This window comes from Thunnus albacares, chromosome 14 (genome assembly GCF_914725855.1).
Source record: "Thunnus albacares chromosome 14, fThuAlb1.1, whole genome shotgun sequence".
NCBI classification, from domain to species: Eukaryota; Metazoa; Chordata; class Actinopteri; order Scombriformes; family Scombridae; genus Thunnus; species Thunnus albacares.
The window spans coordinates 7806570-7828358 of NC_058119.1; the positions used below are offsets into that span (position 1 = coordinate 7806570).

The 21789-nt window shown below is 40.4% G+C and overlaps 2 protein-coding genes across 3 annotated transcripts; both read right to left on the minus strand.

Moving 5' to 3' along the window:
* Positions 1 to 55: 55 nt before the first annotated feature.
* On the minus strand, positions 56 to 14002 carry inpp5f (inositol polyphosphate-5-phosphatase F). Of its 2 annotated transcripts, none has more exons than XM_044373527.1 (20): positions 13140 to 14002; positions 11271 to 11351; positions 10616 to 10752; positions 9693 to 9821; positions 9350 to 9535; positions 9192 to 9248; positions 8630 to 8828; positions 8236 to 8415; positions 7775 to 7842; positions 7234 to 7358; positions 7039 to 7116; positions 6745 to 6865; positions 5851 to 5979; positions 5415 to 5532; positions 5125 to 5323; positions 4884 to 4955; positions 4728 to 4801; positions 4409 to 4537; positions 4216 to 4303; positions 56 to 4062 (listed from the first exon to the last, which is right to left on the minus strand). In XM_044373527.1, exons 1-20 carry the CDS (start codon positions 13246 to 13248, stop codon positions 2898 to 2900), a joined length of 3444 nt encoding a protein of 1147 aa, XP_044229462.1. In that variant the 5' UTR covers positions 13249 to 14002; the 3' UTR covers positions 56 to 2897. The 2 variants fall into 2 exon arrangements, with proteins under 2 accessions (XP_044229462.1, XP_044229463.1); XM_044373528.1 differs by having other exon boundaries at positions 9350 to 9517; positions 13140 to 14001.
* Positions 14003 to 15701: 1699 nt separating this feature from the next.
* Positions 15702 to 21070, minus strand: bag3 (BCL2 associated athanogene 3). Its single transcript, XM_044371919.1, has 4 exons — positions 20848 to 21070; positions 18379 to 18714; positions 17906 to 18232; positions 15702 to 17773 (listed from the first exon to the last, which is right to left on the minus strand). Exons 1-4 carry the CDS (start codon positions 21046 to 21048, stop codon positions 16889 to 16891), a joined length of 1749 nt encoding a protein of 582 aa, XP_044227854.1. The 5' UTR covers positions 21049 to 21070; the 3' UTR covers positions 15702 to 16888.
* Between the last annotated feature and the right edge of the window lie 719 nt (positions 21071 to 21789).

Sequence of the window (21789 nt, forward strand, 5' to 3'; positions counted from 1 at the left end):
CCTAGACAAAAAGTGTACAGTGCACTTTGTTATCAAGTAACACACCCAAAGAGGATAAGAATAAATAGGATACTTTAATATACAATACAATCTCAGTACACTGTGGAAAACAATGACAACAGTCAGTTGGTAAGGAGGAAAGGTATGACCATTAACCACAGACATTCAGATGAAATGGTGCTAATGCTAGAAAATGTGCTGAAACAGTGCAAATCAAATGCTTGAAGACCTCTTGTCACATGATAAAATCATGGTCTGGGGTCCAAATGGACAGGGAGGACAACCCCAGACAATAAAGAAGTGGTTGCAAAAGCACTTTGTGTAAAAACAAAGGGAAAGGAGAAAAATCTCACCCAGCAAATCGAATCAAAGGATCAAATATTAACTGCCAGCTTTTGCATATAAAACCCAGACACCAATATTCTAGCATTATGGTCTCTATTAGGAATGTTGAGGATTACTGTTCCTTTTAGCTTAATACAGCCAGTTTAGGACAGAATAAGTTTCTGCTCTGCGTGAGAACTGCTCCAGTGTTTGCGATCCTAAAGGAAGTTTTAAAAAAGAAAAACACCTTTAACCTTCTGCATTAAAATATTGCATTGCAGCGATTACCTTAAAGCTTTGGCAGCACCACACACTATCAGCAGGTTGGATAACTATATAATGTAGCACCCACAAAGCAGCTAAGGCTACAGTCTCACTTAACACAATTAGTCAGATAAAATACACGAGTATCCCACATCTTATCTGCTGGTGAGCAAGCTGAATGCAGAAAACATAACACAAAATATGAAATGTTTGATTCTTTATCTTGGGATATTCCAACTCAAGGCAGACCAGGTTATTATTTACCATAAATAGACACCAATATACACAACACTGAGATATGGTAGCCCAGGATCATTATCATTTCTTCTGGGGGACTATAATGTGGTTCTGTGGGAGATTTTCACTGAATAACAACAACTGTAATGTTTCTCAGGGGACTAATGAGGAATCTTGAGGTTAAGTGAAGAAAAACATGTACAATATATTAATGTTTACAGCTTCATAACACATAAATATGTAGAGAGTGAGCACTCCTAAATACCAGCAGCAACAGGAATGCTCTAACACACTCATACTGAACAGTACATACACACAACATCTCTAAAGCCTGCTCATTTCTATAATGTGCCTTACATGATGAATATATGTGCCTGCAGATGAAATATCCCAAGATAAAACTTGATGACATACAGTAACCCTGAACATGATCTTTTATACAGTACACCAAATGTAACATGTAAGGATGGACTTAAAAAGGTAGATTTTGCCATAAATACCTGATATACATAATCCCACTTCAATTCCCTGTTAAGGCAAATATGCTTTCAGTTTGGGGAGTGCATAAAGCGTCAGTGTCTCTAATAGTTGGGTGGGTGCAATTGCATATATACCTACTATATGCTACTCTCCTGTCTTTGTCAAACATGCAACGTCAATGTACAACGCTGGCCGAGGACTCGGTTCAAACAAACCCTCATATAGTTAATTAGTACAACCATTAGCAGAATAGTTATTTCAATACATATAATCTATCAAAAACAACTCCAACCAGTAGTTTTCTGGTTTTTCAAGGTTAGCGATGACAGCACTGGGCGATCTTTTCAAAATATAATGCTCTTACCTCTTTGAACATATTATGCTGCCACCCTACCATCAATACAAAAAGCTTAAGGGAAGGCTCTACTCAGGGAACGGATAAACATAAAACTCACTGTACATATCAACAACCAGGATACTCTTACTAAGGTCTTGTGTAGTCATAGTTTCTATAACGGTATATCTTTTAAGTTACACTTGACAACATTGATATTACATAGGATAACTTACGTACAGTATGTTGTCTTGCTAGTTTCTGACAGCTATACAAAGGGTAATAGTTAACACAGAAATGTCCTTTGGGAATCACAAAAGTTATTTGGTCGGATTCTACAACAACTGTTACAAATTGTAAGGTTATTACGAGGTCTATTATCACAAATGCCAATAGGTGACCTGCACATATGGGATGACATACAGTACATGAGAAATTCAGAGTTGGTCTTTCAACATGCAGCTAGTAATTACCTGCCTTGTCAAAATCTCTTGTTACCATCAACCTCACATGCAAGGGGTCATCGGAAAAATAACTTTTCAGACTAAGGAAAGTCACATGTTTACATGCACAAAAACACTCTGCATACCACTCTGAGATTAAAAGTTTTTAAAACTTCAATACTTATATCTTAATTATTTTTTCTATAGGTAATCAGGATGAGAATACCCTTCAACTTTAATCATATCTTCGTACAGTAGCAGCATTTCTGGAGTGATTTAGGATATGGATGTAACCATTCTAATCAAATGTGCTACTGTGTAAAATTTTCATGGATCCATAAAACATTTAATTTAATGTTTATTTGAGCTATTACTGCTTATCATTCCTATACTCAACCTGCACATTTTGCAGTTACCATTATTACTAGAAAGATGTTCATTGGAACAACAGAAAAGTCATGGTATCCCTATTGCTGCAACTTCCAAAAGGAGGAAATGTATTGATGACAACTGATAACTAAGCCATAGAAAAGAGAACACCTGATACTGTAATCAATCAACTGTATTTTCTTAGGATTACGAGACTTGTTCCATGATTGTGTGCATGTAAACATGATCACTGACATTTGGGTTTGACTGTATTTTTAACTTCTGTACAATAGTCATCATTAACAGGGGAAAGTTTAACTAAAGGGCAAATTTAGGAGCACATTTCTTGGCTGAGTAGTGACACTATGTGCAAGCTTTTGCTACTGCTACCATACTGGAAGTTTCTATATGACGTACTACTACAAAATCCTGCTACAAGGAAAGCACTAGATCTGAATGATCCTGGTCTGGCACTGTGTAAACATTGCCTTCAGCTCGTTTTCTTGGGCCTCGTTGACAGTATCTGGCTCTGGGCTCTTTTGAACCTTCGCCACGGCAAAGTTGATGCCCTGGGTGAGTCCCGCCTGGGTGAGGCTGGCCACCTGGACCATGGAGCTCTTGATCTTGGCAAAGGGGGACACCACTCGGCTGCCGTTGCTGTCGGCAGGTGAAGGGCCAAGGCTGCCCTCCAACTGTGAACTCAGACTTCTCTGAGAGCCTCCTGACGCCGCAGAGCTGGGCTTCTGGACGGTGAGGAGGTTGGAATTGGAGGTAGTGGACTGGACGTCTAGCTGGGATGGCCTGGGGAGCTGGGGCTCCTCCTGCTGATGCTGTGGCTTGGAGCTTGGCTGCTTGTCTGAGTCTGCTGGGGTCTTATTCTGCACAGGCACTACAGGTTTGAGTGAGGGGGCAGCGGCTAGCGGCTGCTCTCCAAACACCTCAACAGGTTTGGTCTGTGCATCCTGGACAAACTGGTGGCAGTAGGCTTCAATAGGGGTACCAAAGTCAATCAGAATGGCTTCTTCAGCCACCGAGGCGGCCCCTGGGGACTTGTCATCACTGACTTGAGGGGAGCTTTCCTGCTTTCCGTCACAGCCAGTGACCCGGATGACGGAGGGGATATTTGGCTCCACGCTACTAATGGACTGGGAGCGACTGCCCAGTCGTGGGTTTGATGCTACGATGCCACAACTGGGCAGCACATAGTCCACGTTTTCTAAGGAACCAGTGCACGGGTGCTCTGGGTCAGAATTATAGGAGTCAGAGTCGTCGGAAATTTCAGAGTGCTCGTCACCGATATCTTTCAGGACTCCGGTGCCAGGGTTGCCATCTGATGTTTCCAAGCTGCTGTCCGACTTCCACAGGTTGACATGCATAGTTGGTTTCAGGAAATTGACCTTCACATCAGGCTTAGAGAAGCTTCCCAGCTTACCGAGGGGCTTGAAGGGACCAATGTTTACGTTCGTCTTGGTCTGTTTCACTTTCTGATTGAGAGAGGAGAATTTGTTTAGGATGAAACTTTTGCCCTGTGCCAGACCAGAGCTGCCCTGGACCTGGTCTGCGGGTTTGTTCTGGATCCCCATTATGTCCTCATGAGGTTTACTCTGCCGCCTGGAGCACAGACACAAAAAAGTACATGATTCAAAACTCTTGTCAGTGGTTAAAAGTTTAAAATTATGGTTGCAAATGTTTATATGAATTTTAATGGTTAAATTATGTGAAGAGAGACTCATATTAATGCTAATGATCTTAATGGCGACTCACCTCTCCAGCTTCTTTTCAACCACTAGTAGGTCCAGCCCTGTGGCCTGTTTCGTAATGCGAAGCATCTCAGCAATGCATTGTAATGTATCTGAAATATATCACAATGGATTTCTCAACCACTATCGAGTTTATGATCTAAAAAGCTTCCTTTTCCAGCCTGTCAAAGAATTTAAAGCAGTATATTATAACCTACCTTTTCCATCGTCCTCAGGATTTCGTGTGGCTGCTCGTAGTGTGTGAAAGTATCCACTCGTCTCTTCACTCCTGTAATGCAAACGCATACAGCAGAACTTTGGCTTTCCAAACAGCGTAGGCTCCGGACCTGCAGAAAAATACACACACTTAAAACTTCCACTTTTAGTGATGTGCTTACTTTGCATGAATCATAATCAGCAGAGATATTGCTAAAAGGTTACTGAGAAACCGTTAAAACACACTTTCGGGAAGTGTTGGATGACTCAGTCAGTATAGAAGGAACCTCACTTCTCCTTTGAGTGCAACTGACTACTTACCAATTTCAATCTTTTCCAAACCCTCTAAATTGAGTCTCTGGTATTGGTTGACTTTATCTGCTTCCTCATCGTAGCTACAAATAAGCAGACATTAGTGAATTCATAAAAACAATTTCTAAAAAAAAAATATTTAGGGAAATTTAAAGTCAGACTTACTAAGCAATGTAATACGCTTTGTCAGACAGAAGCAGCAGCACATCCACATCTTTGTTGGTTGCGTCAATAAGGCTGGTGGGAGAAATAACGTGATATAGCACTTCAGAAACTTCTGAAAACAATGTTTAAATCTGAAGCTGGCTGTGTCTACCAAATACTATAAAAGGAGTTGGTTGTATCTATACCCCTGGTGAATTAAGTTAATAAACATCAAAATTCAGAAAGGAAACAAGCCACTAACCTCATGTCACAGTTGATCAGAGCCCAACCTCCATGAAACTTCTCATCGTCGAGCAGCAAAAGCTGCATGTAGGTCTGAAGCAGGATGCTGACCTGCTCCTGGGCTCCCCTTTGGCTTTCCTTCTCTTTCTCCTCATGCTCCTTCTCCTTACTGAAGATGGAGTAGAGGTCCTCTGTCACTGGCAGGCCCATCATTAGGTCTGCAGGGAGAGGCAGAAGATCCAATCAAAGGCTATTTTTGAGACAAGATGGGCATCAACACACACATACAGTAGCTAGAATCTTCCATACCAATGACTGCTTGTCTGTAAGCATCCCTGAAGCGGTTCAGATAATAGCGGTTGGCTGAGTTCACACCGTCCTTCATCACTCCAGCCAATTTTCTCTCCCCCGTCCTGGTGAAATCTCCCTAAAAAACAATTGAAACAGTGTTCTCAACACACGTAGCATTTGCAGCTCTGGTAGTGAATGCAGGTCTGGTGTACTTAACAGTCTACAGGTTAGTTCTTTCCAGAGATTATCTGGCTTCACTTCCAGCCTACACAGGTTAAGTCTGAAGCATTTCATGTTTGTCACCCTTTAAATTACTACAAATACTGAATGCTCCGTTTCCTATTCATCCTAAATTACAGAAAGATAAGATAAAGAGTGTAAACTATCATATAAACAAAACAAAATGCTAATTCAGATGTGAACAAATGTGCAGTGATCAAGACAGTGATGCTACCTTGAGCGCTGCTGTGCCTGCATACTGTCTGCTGATGGTGTCTCCATTGTTGGCCCACATGATCTGATAAATCCTGTAGCATTTGGGAGGGAGAGGCTGCTCAGGAGGCATCACACCCAGCTTTTTCAGCTGTGGGAAGAAAAGAGACATTTCTCCATGGGCTAACTGTTACACTGTCTCTCTTTCAGTTTACATTGCACCTGTGGGAAAGGTCAGCCTGTATCCAGTTTCATGAACTGCTCAATTTACACTTGTATTTGCTCATTAAATGTAATCCAAAATTTAATCCAAGATGAATACAGGGGAGTTGCTGGATTACGAGAAAGCTGAAAATATTTTGAGTGTGTAAACTAGGATGCCAGTGTGCCCTCAGATCTTTTCTGCTACCGTTGCCATTTAGTGCTGTACAGACATCAAAGGCCTACTGTTAGTGTGTGTGATCTGATGAACAAACAGAGGCAAATGCCAGTAATCTGTTGTACAAATACAGAGTAAACAGCCTACATACTAACAGAGACAAGGATTCATGTTACCAAGTGAATCTGGTGAATCACTTTACAATCATAATTTTAGAAAGCTGGCATATAAATTAAGTCAATGAAGTTGATAATAATGATTATTACATATTATAAATATTGTTACAATTTTAAAAAGAAAGCTGTTTGCTGGACACTATTATCTTCATGTTGTCCTTGTAAGTAGTAACTATGATTTCATTAAGGAACTATGCAAGTTTCAGTTTCAAAGGTCACTGGTACAGGAAATAGTAAATTCATAAAAGCAGCATCTACAGTGCATGGCTGTACTACAGTGTATAATAACAATTTAAATGTTGTGTTGTGAGATATGTATGCTGTTTTCTTTGCATTTATCCCAACAAGTTAAAGATCTCACCTGTTGTTCCATCACCACCCGAGCAATAGCCGCCTGGACCACGTTTGTCCTGTCCAGACAATCCATACAATTGACTCTAAAGACGCCCTCCTGCTTGCAGATGACTCCATCCTGGTCCACCCTGATGGAGCAACATACACTCAGAATAAGATGTTTAATCCAGTAATAAAGATTACAAACAAGCTAAACAATGTTTTCTAACCACAAATAAAAATCATGTCCTAATGAAGATGTCCAAGAGTTCACGTTATTAACATTTCTCTAAAAAGCACAAAATACTAACATGATACTTACCAGGCCCACTTCATGTCAGTGATGATATCAGAGATTGCATCTGTCAGTATCTGCACATTCTCAAACTTCATACCTCGGCTGGGAAAGAGGATATAAGAAGCATGAAGGGGAAGTAAATGCACTGTGGTATAAAATAAGATTGCTATGAGTACATTAAATAGAAAGTAACACTGAAGAGGAAAGAGGTTCACTCACCAGTGCTCATGGAAGTCAAATGAAACGTATGTGAGGTTTGGGTTGTTGTAAAGAAGGACTTGCTTCAGATATGCGTCACCAATCAGCTTCTCCCGTCCACTTTGGTCCACTAAGTTAATGATGACCTGAAGAAGACAATGAAGAGTTAAGCCCTGTGTGTATTAACATTTAGGCCCTGCTAAGCCAATCCTGTGGAAACAAAGTGAGATGTTGAATAGGCCAACAGTCTCAAAAGCTTGACATAACATGACTGCTACATAACCGCAACATCTTTCTCTCAGCACCTAATCAGCATCACTATTGTTAAAACACATGAATTAATCTACCTAAATACATTTTTTTCAATCACTTATAAGTGGTACAGAGTATGCTTAAAGATGACACCAGCAGGGTTATGGCAAAAAATGTTAGCAGTTCTGATCCAGATTTTCTCAGAGTCATTTTCAGGTAGCACATGAAGCTTGGTAGTGCACATGAAAAAAGCTTTGAGAGAAGATTCAAACTACATATCCAAGTATACACATGTGAAAAGCAAACCCACCTGCTTATTGCAGATTTTAAGCTGCTCTTCAAAGTGGGCAGAGAAGTAAGACATGGTCTCCTTCTCTCCTGAAACATCAGAAAATATACATAGAAATGATTGCCATTGAATTCAATCTGGTTAAAGACATCATTGTTACTTTGGAGACTGATGTGATGTTTCATATGCCATAAAGATCTAAGGACTAAATCACAGTTTTTATTTCATCTGAAAACACAGCAAATTCTCCAAATCCAATCTGTAATCTCTCCAAATTCCAGTCAGAATAAAGACACATAACCAACAAGATATCTTTAAGCCAATATGTAAGACATAGCTGACTCTGGCAGATGTGCAAAACCAAAGAACACTTGTGTTTTTTTAAGGTGCAACTTTAAAAATATCTGAAGTGCAAGGCCCAGTGCACTCACTGTGAAACTCTCTTTATAGACTGTGTGCAAGATAATGTAGGTTCCACTGACCTTTCTCTAAGCGTGGCCGGGGATTGTAGCGGTACCCTGCCTGGCTCCAGAAGACAGGCACAGAGCCACGAGTCTGCACAAAGGACAGAGTGTGGCTGTGCACGTGGATCAACTGCTCTGTCTCCACATAGTTAGCCACATGGCCATCTGTATCCACTCCTCTGCGTTTGTATCGCATCCCTTTGGGCAAGGAGAATGCATGAACACTAGTCAAAGATTATTTATATCACAGATCACGCTTCACTTGAAGGGAATAAAAAAAACATTGTCTACCAAGTTATGTAAACCCTTTCCTGAAAGGAATCCTATTTGGACGTGGGGTGAACACCACCCATATATTTAGGCTGAATCAGAGTCAGCCTCAGCCAAACCGACAGTAGCTTATCTTTGTTACCTGCACGATGGCGACTACGTCTGGAGATCAGGGCGACAGTGAAGCGGGGATGGATGTCGTCAACACAGGTGACCTCCTGTGGTGGCGTCTCAGGGCTGCTCCTCTCCTCATCAGAGGTCTCGTTGTAATTCACTACAAGTTCCTCCACCTGAACAAAGCCCTGGATGATTGGTATCACCCAGAAGTCCACATCTGGAACCTGGAGGATTCAAAATGTAAAAGGTTTAATATGCTGTTTGCCATGTTAAGAAGAGAGAAGCGTTTTGCATCCATCAAGTATCCAAAGCAGATAATCTTCCATAACTTAAGAGCTGTTAATGCTCCTATTCACCAAGTATTTTCATACTCTTGTGATAAAGCCCTGATAATCATCCGCTCATACAACTGACACGCTTACCCAGCAGGGCCAGCTACGCTCCTTTCGCAGACACTTGTAATGAAAAATACTATAACTCTGTCAGCAATTGTCAACAAATCAAATCTGGGGACACAGTGCGATTATTCAATTCTGAAAATAGAAAAACAACAATAAGCCGTGCTGCTCAGTATTTCTGTGTGTTACCTGAAGGTTGATAAGGTCTTGAATCATGTGTTTATTCCAGAAGAAACGGTCATCCACCTTTCACAAAGAATGAAAATAACAGTCAGATGTATGTTTTTGTAATACGTACAAAAAAATAGGTAACAAGGCCAACTTAATGTTTGTGTTTCTCTCCAAACCTGTTTCCACAGGGGTAAACTGGTCTTTTCCGAGTCTCCCTGGCGCTGCACGCTGTTTGTCAGGTCATAGGTCATGCTATAGTAGAAGGAATCCGAGTCCATGAATATTTTGTACAGCTCATCAAGCAGCCGCCTCTCCAGACGTTCCTTCTCTTTGTTTTCCTTTACCTGGAAGGCAGGGGAATACTGGATTGGGCAAGTGGATAGAAAAGAGTGATATGTTGACAAAGCAAAGAAAGAAAAATACTGACTTAAAAGCCTTTCGATGTGAGAAAGATAAGAAAGGTAGTGTGTGGGTTTGAAGATGACAAGACAATTTCATCAAATGTACAGAAACAAATACCTTTTTCTTGATGGGCACACCCACATTAGATTTGATCTGGCTTAAAGTTTTCATCAAGAACTTTGACTCATCGGGAGACTGGGCCAGTTTCTCTGGTTTGTCTATTCCAAAGTGATGCTTCTTGCAAGGCTGAAAAAGAGGATTTTCTATCAAATGTATGTAATCTTACAAATTTCATAAACATAATAGTGATGTTTGAAAGATAAAGAGGACCAGTTTGGTGATGATGACATGACTGAATTTGGTACCACATTGAAGTTCTCAAAACAAAAATCAATGAGATTCAACATGGAACCCTGGTGCACCACAAAAAACACTACTACTACTAATATTACTACCCACTACATACAACCATAAAACTACAATACACAGTACTTTATGCAGTTTTCATTTTCCTAAACTACTACACACAGCCTAACAGCTACATTAAGCTATAGGATTTCTGGGCACAAAAAGGTGTGGAATGATTATTCTGCAGTACAAGCACAATGTACAACAGGATGGATTCTAAAAGCCTATCCAGGAACGATCTATCTCCTCCGTTATTACTCACTTGAAAATATTCTGTCTCACCATCCATGAAGCTCCCCTGAAAGACTGAAATCTTAGCAATATTCAACTTCCTCTGAGATAATTTACAATCATTGTCTGCATTTAATTTCCGCTTCAAATGTGTGGGTGAAAATAAAACCGATCTTTTAATAAAATAAAAAAGATCTACAAGTTATTTTGCACCACTGTCAGCCCGTCAGAGATGAATCACACACTGACGCATACAAGGTATTCTTGAGTGCATTAAATAACAATTTAGGATTTTCACACGCATTGTAATAATGATTGTCAAGGGCGGCTGAGTGCAATAATTTAAACACTAGAACATGAACACTGCTTCTCATGTCTCATCACAGTATTAGTATGCACACCTCCAGCTCGAGCTCCTGGGGCTCTTCGTCAGACAGAGGGATGACAGCTATCTTGGTGATCTTGTAGACTTTATGGTTTCCTGGTAAATGGCCCACCAGTGCTTTCTGACGGATTAATACAAGGCCGAGAGGAAGATCTGCCAAAAGGAGAAGAAGAAGGGGGAGTTGAATCATAGGTGCAGAATTCATCACATTCTGAAAGGTGTGAAAACAGCTGCACACCAGCCGTTAACTACAGACTTCTTTCAATAATGCAGATATCTGGTAAATAAATATTTAAATCATGTTAATCTATCAGATGTACTAGAACAATATGATTGTTCATTAAATTTTCTTGTGGAGGGTATAATGCTTAATTTTAAACCTCCTACCGTGAGGTACATCAATAAAATCAGACCCTCAGATTCGTCATCGATTGAATCATCACCAACAGCTCACTCCTCTCCATGACTACATGCCTTTCAAAGTACTTTTACACATTTTTTCACACATTTTCTTGTCAGTAAGAAACATACAGTACTGGGTGATTTGCTAACCCAACTGCCAATGCAGACATTTGGAAAAATAGTGGCAAGAATCTGTCTGCTCTGTGCAAAAAACAGTAAACATCTAAGGAGAAAGTGTTCAAAAGTTTGTCATTATCTACAGTACTTACCTGTGTGCAGCTGTATCTTTCCTATGACACCTTCCACCAAACCCAGACAAACTGGGTTCCAGGCTAGCAGCAGGTCTGTTGCTGAAATAAAAATATGGAGATGAAACATCAGAACATTGGTGTAGCCAGACCAAACAGCATGGTATGCTTTCACTCTGTAAATTACACTTGCATATTTGCAAGCACAATATCCTACTGTATATGACACTTTGCCTCAAGTCACCTCTTGAGACATCTGTACTTGCACCTTTTCTATCAGAGATAGATGCATTAACCAAACCGAAAGTATTTCAAAATAGTCATGGTTTTCTGATTTCCTGTTACAATGCAAAAACTTATTTTCTATAACCAGTGAAACACTCTTAACCACGCAGATTTGAACACTTAGTCTACAACTTACAATTGTGGTAAATGCAAATATAATGAGAAGGATCTCACTAAATGTGTTATAATCTTGGTGGTCTGTCATTTCTCATGTACATTTGCAAAAAAATTAGTGTCATTCGATTGGAAGAAAGTGTCATTTGATTGAAGAAAACACCAGCCTGTCTCCATTTACTAACATGTTCAAACACCAAGCCAAGTCTGAAGTCAGTTATGGCCATGCACAAACTCGATGACTGTAAGGAAAACTGGAATGCTTAGCATTGGTGACGGATTAAACATCATAGTGGAGAAAATTGGAAAAATGTAAAGGGTGTGGTTACGGGTGGAGAGGACTGACTGTAGGCAGCCACAGACAATGACTCTTCCTGTTCCACGAGCCAGAGAATTTCACGTATAAGGGAACCGGCTGAGAGGGCCCCAAGGGGAACGTCTTGCAGAAAAACAAACTACTAAAACAATACCGCAACTGAGAACGTCTAATATCATGGAAATAGTTCACTGTGTGCTTGAGGGGTAGAGGAGTTGGAAACCCAGTGAGGAGTGGAAACCCTTTTTTCCAATTAAATAATGAAACAGTGGTGCAACTAAAAACCTGTTCAGGATGGCTGCACAGCCATACAACTTCAACCGACACAGAGGATAACACGCTCAGCTTTCTGGCATCTGTGGTGAAACGTTTCTTTTAGCTCAGCAGTGCTTTCAGTTTGGCAGGGAATATGTAATTCCCACGGCCAACGGTATTTCATTTTGGCATGACCAATTCATTGACACAGCAGCAGGACTCGCTTCTGCAATGTTACCAAGACGTAATGCCAGGAGCTGCTTTACTGTTGCTCAAATTCAGACTTCAATAACACTTTTATTAATAACAACTACACATACAGGTTTCGTTTTTTAACTATGAGGATGATGTTCTAGTTTTCTAATTATTCACTCTTTAGGTACAGTGTGTCTTTTAAGCAGCCACAAGTCAAACACATCATTTGAAAGCAGAAACTCGCCTTAATAGGGCCACGTACTAGTTTGGTGTATAGAAGAACTGGAGAGTCCAGTTTTTACCCTCAGTGTGTAACATAAGCAAGGCTGGGACTTTGTAGCCTGTTAGGGGTGTTGGCATTAGTAAGCAAGCTAGGACGATGACTTCAAGACTTAGGAATGACACATCTCATTAATGCCAGTCTCTCCTATGGCAAACAGCTTGTTTTATGGTTAAGAAAGCTGGATTACTACGAGTGTTTTAAGCAATCATCACGATAATGTCTATTTAACTTACATGGATGAACAATAATGTCTATTTACATGGATGAACGGGTGACAGCTGCGAGTGATACATTAGTTTGACCACATTTTATCCACAAAGACAGCAGGAAAATAATGTCAGCGGAATCCTGTCAGGTGTAGAAACCCTCAGCTCAGTGAAAAGGGTTGTAATGATGGGTTAGTTTCAGGTAAATGGCCGGCTGTCATCCATACAGTACGTACCAGGTCTGACCGTCATGCTCCCGTCTTTGCGGCTGCACCACAGAGCTCGGTCCCCGCTCTGAAGAATATATTCGTCTTTGGCTTGAAACAGCTCCATTGTTGTTGTCATTTTACGTTACACAACAATAAGTAACTAGCAGGCTGTACAGCCGGGTGCAGGTAGTCACCAACTTCCACGTCTTGGAGGCTCACTGTAGCTAGCCACGGTTAGCTCGTTTTCCCAGAGGCAGCTGAGCTACGGCGGCTAGCCACCTAACTTAGCGAGCTAAAAGGTCGTTTATTCCACTTTCTACGCATACTGGAAATTAAATTCGGTCTCTGCCCGATAAGCATCCCTTCCCATGGTCATGCTGGACAGAGTAAAGGCAGACACAGCATCAATGAGTGAAGAAATGTCCCGGAGAGCAGCCGCTGAGCGCCGCGTTCAAGACGCAACCGACAGTTTCCTGCTCCAAACAATAACATGTGACCTGCGACTATAGCCGTCATCACCGGTGTTCAGGTATCATGACTAAAGAGATAACCTTAAAATGCTTTACAGATTTTATCCAACTGATCGTTATTTACGAGCAGAAAGTAAAGACACACATTGTTGTATCTATTTTGGAGAGCTCAGGGAAACGCTGGTACATTCATGTTATGTCCTGTCCACATACAAAACAACTGTGGGGTAATTTGTCACAGTTTATTGGTGATCATATCTACTCTCACCTTTTATTTCTTTGGAAAAATGTTTGGATTGACTATTGGTTTTTTGTGAGTATGACAGGAGTCTCTGTTCATAGTACTATTTGATTTATTTTCTTACTATTTTGACCCAGTTTTATATTCAAATTCAATATTCAAATCCACTCAAGTTGGACTCAAGTTGTGTACACAAGGTGCTGTAAACTTGTTGTGTATTTGTTTCAATAAAGCTGTTTAAAAAAAAAAACAACCATCAGGCCCCCCACCCTCCCCTCCCCACAAAACTATTATATGGAATAATGAGTACAGAACCAGAAAGAATAAATCACTATATTTTCAACACTGGATTGACAGGAATATAACTTTTCTTGCAGTCTTACAAAATGATGAAGCTCAACCTCTCAGTTATGAGAGATTTCTCAGGTCTAAAACCTTTCCTGTCACTTATGAATAAATATCAAATGGTAATAAATGCTGTTCTCCTTCAACTGATCAAATGCCACTATGAGAGGCAAGACTTACAGGAACTGGAACCTACCTTCTTTTTTAACGGAATAAATATTCAACGTAACAAATGTACTAATAAACATGTAAGAAATTATTTTTTACAGCAAAACAAAAATTACTCCACGTGGGGAATTTATCATTGAAAATACATTATTTATTTATTATTATTACTTTTACCCTTTGTCCTGACTTTATCAACAAATTGAAAGTGAAGTCATATCTTTTGTTATCTTTATTATGCCTAATTGTTTTCTGTTATTGTCTTAATGTCACATATGTTGTAAGTGATACTTTCTATAAGTAAAGTGATGAGAACACAAACCTATATGGTTAACTATTTACTATCGTGATAGCATAGTTATTATGTGATGTTACTATATTTTGAAGATACAATATGTTGATTATAAGATATTCTTATAGATGTCACAATTGTCAGAATTAGTTTTCTTATCTCTTATCTTTTCTTTATCTTTTAACTTGTTGATTGCTGTCTTTGAGGTGTGGCAATGATTCACAGCTACTGCATCTCTGGAGCTGTCAGGGATTCAGTGATTTTAATTTATGTAAGAGCATCATCAAATTAATGTCATTTAATCCCTTTTTATTTTATGGGTTCGGGTAATTTGTATATATAAAAAGGCCAAGAACACATCCACACCCACATAGAAAAAGGGGGCACCATTTTCTCAGTCATGACTCAGTGGAGCCCTGCGGGAAAAGGGAGCAGCTGACCTCAGACAAAGACATGACTGTAATCTTACCAAAAATTCAACCAGCACTGAAAGTCAATCTTCACAAAGGTGGATCACACACATGATTTAAGTTCCTCTCCACTGAAAAATGTGTTTTGCCTTTTGTTATTTCACTTGAATTAACCTTCACTGCGTAGGATGATGTATTGTATGTACAGAGTTTGGTAATAGAAGATCATATTCATCTGCTGAAGAGGGAAACTTTCTGTGTGTTCAGCGTACAGCTGTGTTTAAGGTTTATATGTACAAACATTTTGTGATATCACAACTACTTCAGAAGCCAATCCTGGTCCAATATACAACTTAGAAAAGTTTTAAGAATTCTTTCAAATAGGTAATTAAACTTTTTTGTGGAAAAAAACATATCAGACACAAATTAGTATTCGAAACAAGAGTCTTACAACATGTTTTGAGGTGATTTTTAAAATCTGGATTATTTTGGAAGGGAGTAAAAATTGTGTACCCTCAGTTCAGTATTAGGTATACTGTATATACATAATGTTATAGAAGCTCAAGAGAAGAAAGTAACTCAGACTATGCAAATAATACAAAACTATGCTATGTTGCTGACAATCTCTTTAAAAAGAATTTGTGGGGACTCAAATATTAGTCAGAATGAATGTCAAATACATTTTATTTCAACCATACCAATGTGACTTGCTTTCAACAATGTATTAGCCTGCTACTCATAACCCGTGATCAACAATAAGCCACAATCCATAATTTGTAAAGGTGTATTCGGCAGTGACCCTACATTACAGATGGCTTATTTTACTACACAAACAATTACAGGGTAATAATAAAAGTAATTTTGTACCTTTTAAATGATAGATTGATGTTGTTCATTAGTTGAATAACTTCTCACAGTTGGCATTTTTAAGGCTTTTAGGCCATTTTTGTGTTAGTGCTATTACAGATTGTGGCTTTGGTAGTTATACAAGGACATTCTGACAATCTTAAACTGCGATTCCTTATTAGCACCAAGTGCTGATTGTCTGACATCTCAAGTAGGTTACACATCTCAGGTCCGTTTGTCATTACACATTCATAAATGTACCAAAATACTATATAATGATATAAATACTGATATAATATTTTGAAATTACAGGTAAACCAATGCACATACAAACACTCAAACACACCAATCAAAACTTGTGTAACTGATATATCTCAAATGAAGTGCTGCTGATCTTTCAGCATGATACATTTCAATGATGGCAAAGTGCGAAGACAGCAAAATCAGTAAATGCACTAAAAGCAGCATCTAATAAACAACCTCATTGTGTTTTGTGACAAAGCAGCTTCAACATGGCCTTGTGGCAATAAAGGGGAAAATGCTTTTCTGTTGACTGAGTTTCGCAGTGAGTTCTGCTTTAAAGCCCCCTGTGTTTGCCCTTGTGTACTAACTGATGTGCTGACTGGATTAAGAAAAGCGTCATACAATATTTGATCAAGACAAAAGGCAACTACACGTAACATTTCTTAAGAAAATACTTTTTCTTCCATTTATTGATAAAGGCCTCTTATTCAAACTTTAATTTGACTAGAAATCGTTGTCAACACCTCGATCATGACAGCTGTCTTATTATGAAGACATTGGCACAACATAGAAGGCAACAACATTGGCTTGAAAAACATGACTGCGCTGAGCCACCATCAATTATGTGCTGAATGGCAGGAAATACCAACACAGTTAATCAATGCATGCAACTTTCACAAATGCTGTAGAGAGAGGAGGAGGTGGGTAAGCCAGATAAACAGCAGGCTATTCTTCTCTCATCTTGATTATGACGTGTGCAGTCATTACGATATCTCCTTTGCCATCTCAACATTCTCCTTGGTGATCATGCTGGGCTCTCCTTTCTGTGTCAGGTTGTCTCCCTCCATTGAGGTCTCGCTTGCAGGCCTTGTTGGCTGATCCTCCAGTTGCTCCAGTTCTTCCAGTATGGTCTGAACACGGCGGACTCCGTCCCGTCTCGCTTGCCGTACATCTGCACGACCCTCTGGGTCAACCGAGTCTAGTGCTAAGAGCTCTTTGGTCAGCAGCTCCTCCAATAACAAGTATTTCTTATCATTCTTCTTTCCATCAAAACATTTCACTTCCTGCTCCAGTTTAGCAACCCGCTCCACTATCTGCTGTACTTTAGCCAAGCCGGGGTGAACAGGGCACTGAGCAGGCTGTTCGGCCTCTACCTTTACAGGTGGAACCTCTGGAGGAACAGCTGCCATGTCCTGGGCTTCTGGTTTTGCAGGTATTTGGACTGTGATGTCTGCAGTATGTTGTTGTGGTTGCTCTGGTTTCTGGGGATGCTGGAACTGTTGCTGCAACTGTGTTAACTGTTCAGGCTGCTGAGGCTGTGGAGACGTCTGAGGAGGTGCCTGCTGGAACTGCTGCGGCTGCTGGAACTGCTGCGGCTGCTGGAACTGCTGCGGTTGCTGGAACTGCTGCGGTTGCTGGAACTGCTGCGGTTGCTGGAACTGCTGGGGTTGCTGTAGTGGTAGCTGCTGGAAGTGTTGAGGTTGTTGAGGTGGAGGCTGTTGGAAGTGTTGAGGCTGTTGAGGCTTTTGACCATCAACTTCTGTGTGCAAAGGCTGGGGGAACTGTGCATTCTCAGGTTTCTGTTGAGGGCTATGTGGTTCCTGCTCCATTTTCTGGGGCGGGTCTCTTGTGAGGATATGCTGTTGAGCCTTGGAAGTTTAAAAAAAAAAAAGTCGTTAGGATATGTCACTATTTAGGTCAACACATACTGACATGATGATCAAATCCTTGTTAAACATGTCAAAGGATGACCCAGTAAAAACACACAAAAGTAAAATTACCTGTGGTCTTTCTCCCATCACCTGAGTGATAATAGGTGACTGGCTTCTTATATGAGGAGGGATGTGAATAGCAGCAGCATCACGATGCTGGGGAAGCAATATCGGAGAAGCCCTTTCCCGGGGAGGCTGCATTACTGAAGAGTAGCCAGGCCAGGGCTGTTGGTGCTCTGAGTAGGGGACGCGCTGAGAATAGACAGAAGGATTTATCTGAGCCTGTGTTTGTGTTTGGCCTCCTCCACCCTCATGGATCACCGGGATGGGGATATAACCTGCTTGGAGACCAGTGCTGCTGGGCCGTGGGGGTTGGTGATGTGGGGCAGTGTAAGCCTTGAAAATAAATCAAATTGAAAATTCAGTATTTGGTCATTTATTTACACTCCAAAATTATGGTACTTGATTCATAACTGAATACAAATTATACAGTGTTGCAGCATACATAGCCTTATATTTTTTCTTCATTACTCAAGTCCCACCTCTGCTGTTTGTGAAACAGGTAAGCTGGCCATTACAGGCTCAGTGGAGCAGCTGTCTGAAGGTCCATGTAAGGGTGATCGAGGCCTGCAGTGGAGCCCTGGCGTCGGGGAAGGTGTCCGCCCATCTGTCCGGATATTCTGTGCAGTGGTTGGCTGAATGTAAGAATAACACGGGTGCTGTTGCTGTCTGAGTTCTGCGCCCTCATGGAAGACTGGGATTGGGACATAACCTGGGCGAAGAATGGGGTGTTTCATCTCCCTCACAAAGGTCTTCTGTGGCTCCTGTGGGCTGGGTTCTGGTGGTATGTTGGGTCCATTTGCTGACACTTCTCTGACCTGCAACACAGTCAGTAGTATAAAGATATGTTATTGTGTAAGTGTCATATAACAACTTATAATTATTTTACAGCAAAGAAAATCAAGGATCATGTTATTTCTTCATATTATAATATCCAGCAAAGTGAACTAACTGATTAAAACTGCTCAAGACACTTATAAGACCAATTAATTAAAAACATTTTAGACAACTCCAGTATTGGTAATTAAAAAATTAAGTATTTATTAAAACAATTTAATCACAAAAAAACATGATTAGTGAGTACAGTGATGTCATTACAGTATCACTGCAAGCTTGGTTAACATTATTATGTCAAAAACCTCAGACAAGTCATTATTAAATATTTTCCAGGTGATTGGTTTAATTTGAGCAGTTAGACATCATTTTACTAAAAACTGTGTGTGCTTACACAGTATATGAGCATAGGGAGTAATACCATTTATAGCTCATACATTATTCAGGTACTTACTCCTCCACAAAGAGATTTACATTTAAATCAGGTACATCCAAAATGTAGCACGAATGACGCTACATACATTTCATCAGTCTTATCTGAATCTGTTTAGCTAAACATGCTATTTGCAATTATTAATGCAGAGAAGCAAATAGTTTTCAAAATTGGGTAGTATTTAAAACAGGATAGCGCTCCAGGTCCTGAGATAATTGCAAAGGTTATAGGTTAAAATGTGATATTTCCGCAGGGGGGTGCCAAAAGTATCACCTCCTTGAGTATTTGATAAATGAAAATAACTTCTGATTATTAACGTGGACTTTTACATTAAGCCCATTTCCAGTTGTTGTGTTTGTGTTTCATACTTTTGCTATGCTACAATCAGCATGACATCATTCAACTGGCTGAATTTCCCAATTTATCTCACACACAATACTTTGGCACACCCTCTAAACTAACTTGTTATTAGCCAACCATTATTATATGATACTCAGAGTAGAATACTTCTTTTTTCTCTGTTGTTCGACAGATTTATTAGGCTAATATTAGTTTTATTTCACCCTTCCATTGAATTATGAAGATAGTTTCATAAGTGAATTTCCTTTCTTGTGTCTTTGACCACACCTAAAAATTTTATGAAAAAGATCTCAAGAGTACATTTGTAAACATAATAATCTGACTAGAAGTAACTCCTTATTGGAGACTCACTATTACTATAGATAGTATTTTGTATTATTCTCAGTGTGCCAAGTGACTAAGCACCTGCCACTGACAGCCAAGCAGGGTTACAAGCAACAGGTCCACTAATAGTTCAGTTCTCTGTCAATGATAAATCTGAAAAGTGATCAAAGTTCTGCCTGTAGCCTCTGAAAACAAATACAGGAGACTGCAGAACAAAAACCGTATTTAAATGTAAGCCACTGGCATTTTTCCTCTAAGACAAAAGTTATGAAATAGCTGTGAACGACCCTTTGCCCTCTGCCATTTCAGTAGGGGACACTGCCAGCAGCATTGCACCAATTTTATCCCCTGACAGCTGTTTTCTTTCTAGCAGATTCTTCGGGACACTAACTTTGTCTCTCTCTCTCAGACGAAAGATTACCAACTGGCAGCATGTGAAGCCCACTTCGCTCCCTCACAGTTACACGGGTTTTCTCTGCAGTAAATGTTTTTTTTTTTTTTTTTAACAGCTGCATATGATCTGCAGGGCAGCCAGCGCCTCCTGATTCAGTTTTCTCCACAGGCCAAAGTGAACTGGACCAGCCTCAATCCTTGTAAGGGAAAAAGTTTAATATGAGCAGGACGACGCAGTGTTTCTAGCCATGGAGGTATTAAAACACTGGGAGCCCATCATAGGTAGCCTTTACATACTGCAGGGTGAGTCATCGAGTAATTATAGTCTTAGATCATGACACGGGAACATAACAGGGTTGATCACCCGTTATAATAGGCTTGTGAGCTGTCTGTGAGGGGGAGGTAACGGTGCCAAACAAGGCCTATAGTCAACAAGATTAATATATATCAGTGATGTAGCGCAGCGCTTCTGCCGGTTTGACAGCGTATTCTACTAAACATGCATTATAAGCGACGTAGCTCGGAGTCAAAAATGCGTTAAAGCCGTAATATTGACACTACAACTTTATCCCGACGCTCTTCTTTTAATTTTTTTTTTTTTTTTTACCTTTTTCGTGTCGTGTCTCGGGTCATTCCAGGTTGTCGTGCGGTTATTGTGATCCACAAAAAAGGGCCATCCCGTCTGAGGGTCAATTTTGACTTCCCATCCGAGGGGCAGAGGGTCGTTGTCATTATTTGCCATGGTCAGTATCGGTGACTGTGTCTTCATGCCGTTCATGTTGCTGCTGCCTGTCGAGTACTGAGACATTTTATACAGGCGACGGACGCTTTAAAGATTCCTTCAAGTGACGTGGAAAAGTGGGCTGGAAGTTTCTCGAAATAGCAGGGTTAAATGTTGGAGGGGAGGGGGGCGGACAGCGCTACGGTGGCATGGGTTCCCAAACTTGTTATGTCGCAGACCCTCTCTACCATTTCACCCCCCCCCCCCCCAAAAAAAAAAAAATCTGATCTGCATTTGGGTTTTTGCATGTGGGAGCCTCTATAGGATTCTTGCCGCAGCTGTGGATATTGACTGTGACTCCTCTGTCTCTCTGACTGGGAAATCCTCACCCTAATTTTGCGGGGACTCCCATGCAGGAGCCCCGCAGTGGCCCTTATGACCCCCCATTTTGAGAACCCAATTTCAGGGAATCCCAATAAGCTTGCTCATAACCAAAGATTCCCCAAAATAGATGTACTCAGACTCCCACTTAAGAAAAATCTTGTCCAAGGGAACTCAGTCTGGGCTTATTTGGTACACAGTTATGTAACTGTGGTGGTGTGATACAGTGTGGGCACAATGACACCTCTAATGACAGTTATTCCTTAATCATAGGACTTCTCCCATTCAGCTCCATACTATAAAGGAAATACTAGTAAATCAAACTCATCCTTGCGTGGCTGGAGACTGTCTGAAACCACCTCCTGGATTTTTTGGATGTGCTCAAACATAATTTTGAAAACACAATTGAGGACAAATTGATTTCTGTATGAAACAGTGAGAAGATTG

Bases quoted from the DNA above. Each gene is read 5' to 3' on its own strand.
- inpp5f (XM_044373527.1), bottom strand. From the start codon at position 13,248: ATGACAACAACAATGGAGCTGTTTCAAGCCAAAGACGAATATATTCTT. The intron at 9,536-9,692 runs GTATTTGTTTCT...TGCCCAATCCAG, and splicing joins GTGTGCCCATCAAGAAAAAG to TATTCCCCTGCCTTCCAGGT. The intron at 7,843-8,235 runs GTCAGTGGAACC...CTGATGTTTCAG, and splicing joins CCGGCCACGCTTAGAGAAAG to GAGAGAAGGAGACCATGTCT.
- bag3 (XM_044371919.1), bottom strand. From the start codon at position 21,048: ATGTCTCAGTACTCGACAGGCAGCAGCAACATGAACGGCATGAAGACA. The intron at 18,715-20,847 runs GTAAAAAAAAAA...ACTGTGTTGCAG, and splicing joins CGAGACACGACACGAAAAAG to GTCAGAGAAGTGTCAGCAAA. The intron at 17,774-17,905 runs GTAATTTTACTT...TAAACTTCCAAG, and splicing joins TGATGGGAGAAAGACCACAG to GCTCAACAGCATATCCTCAC.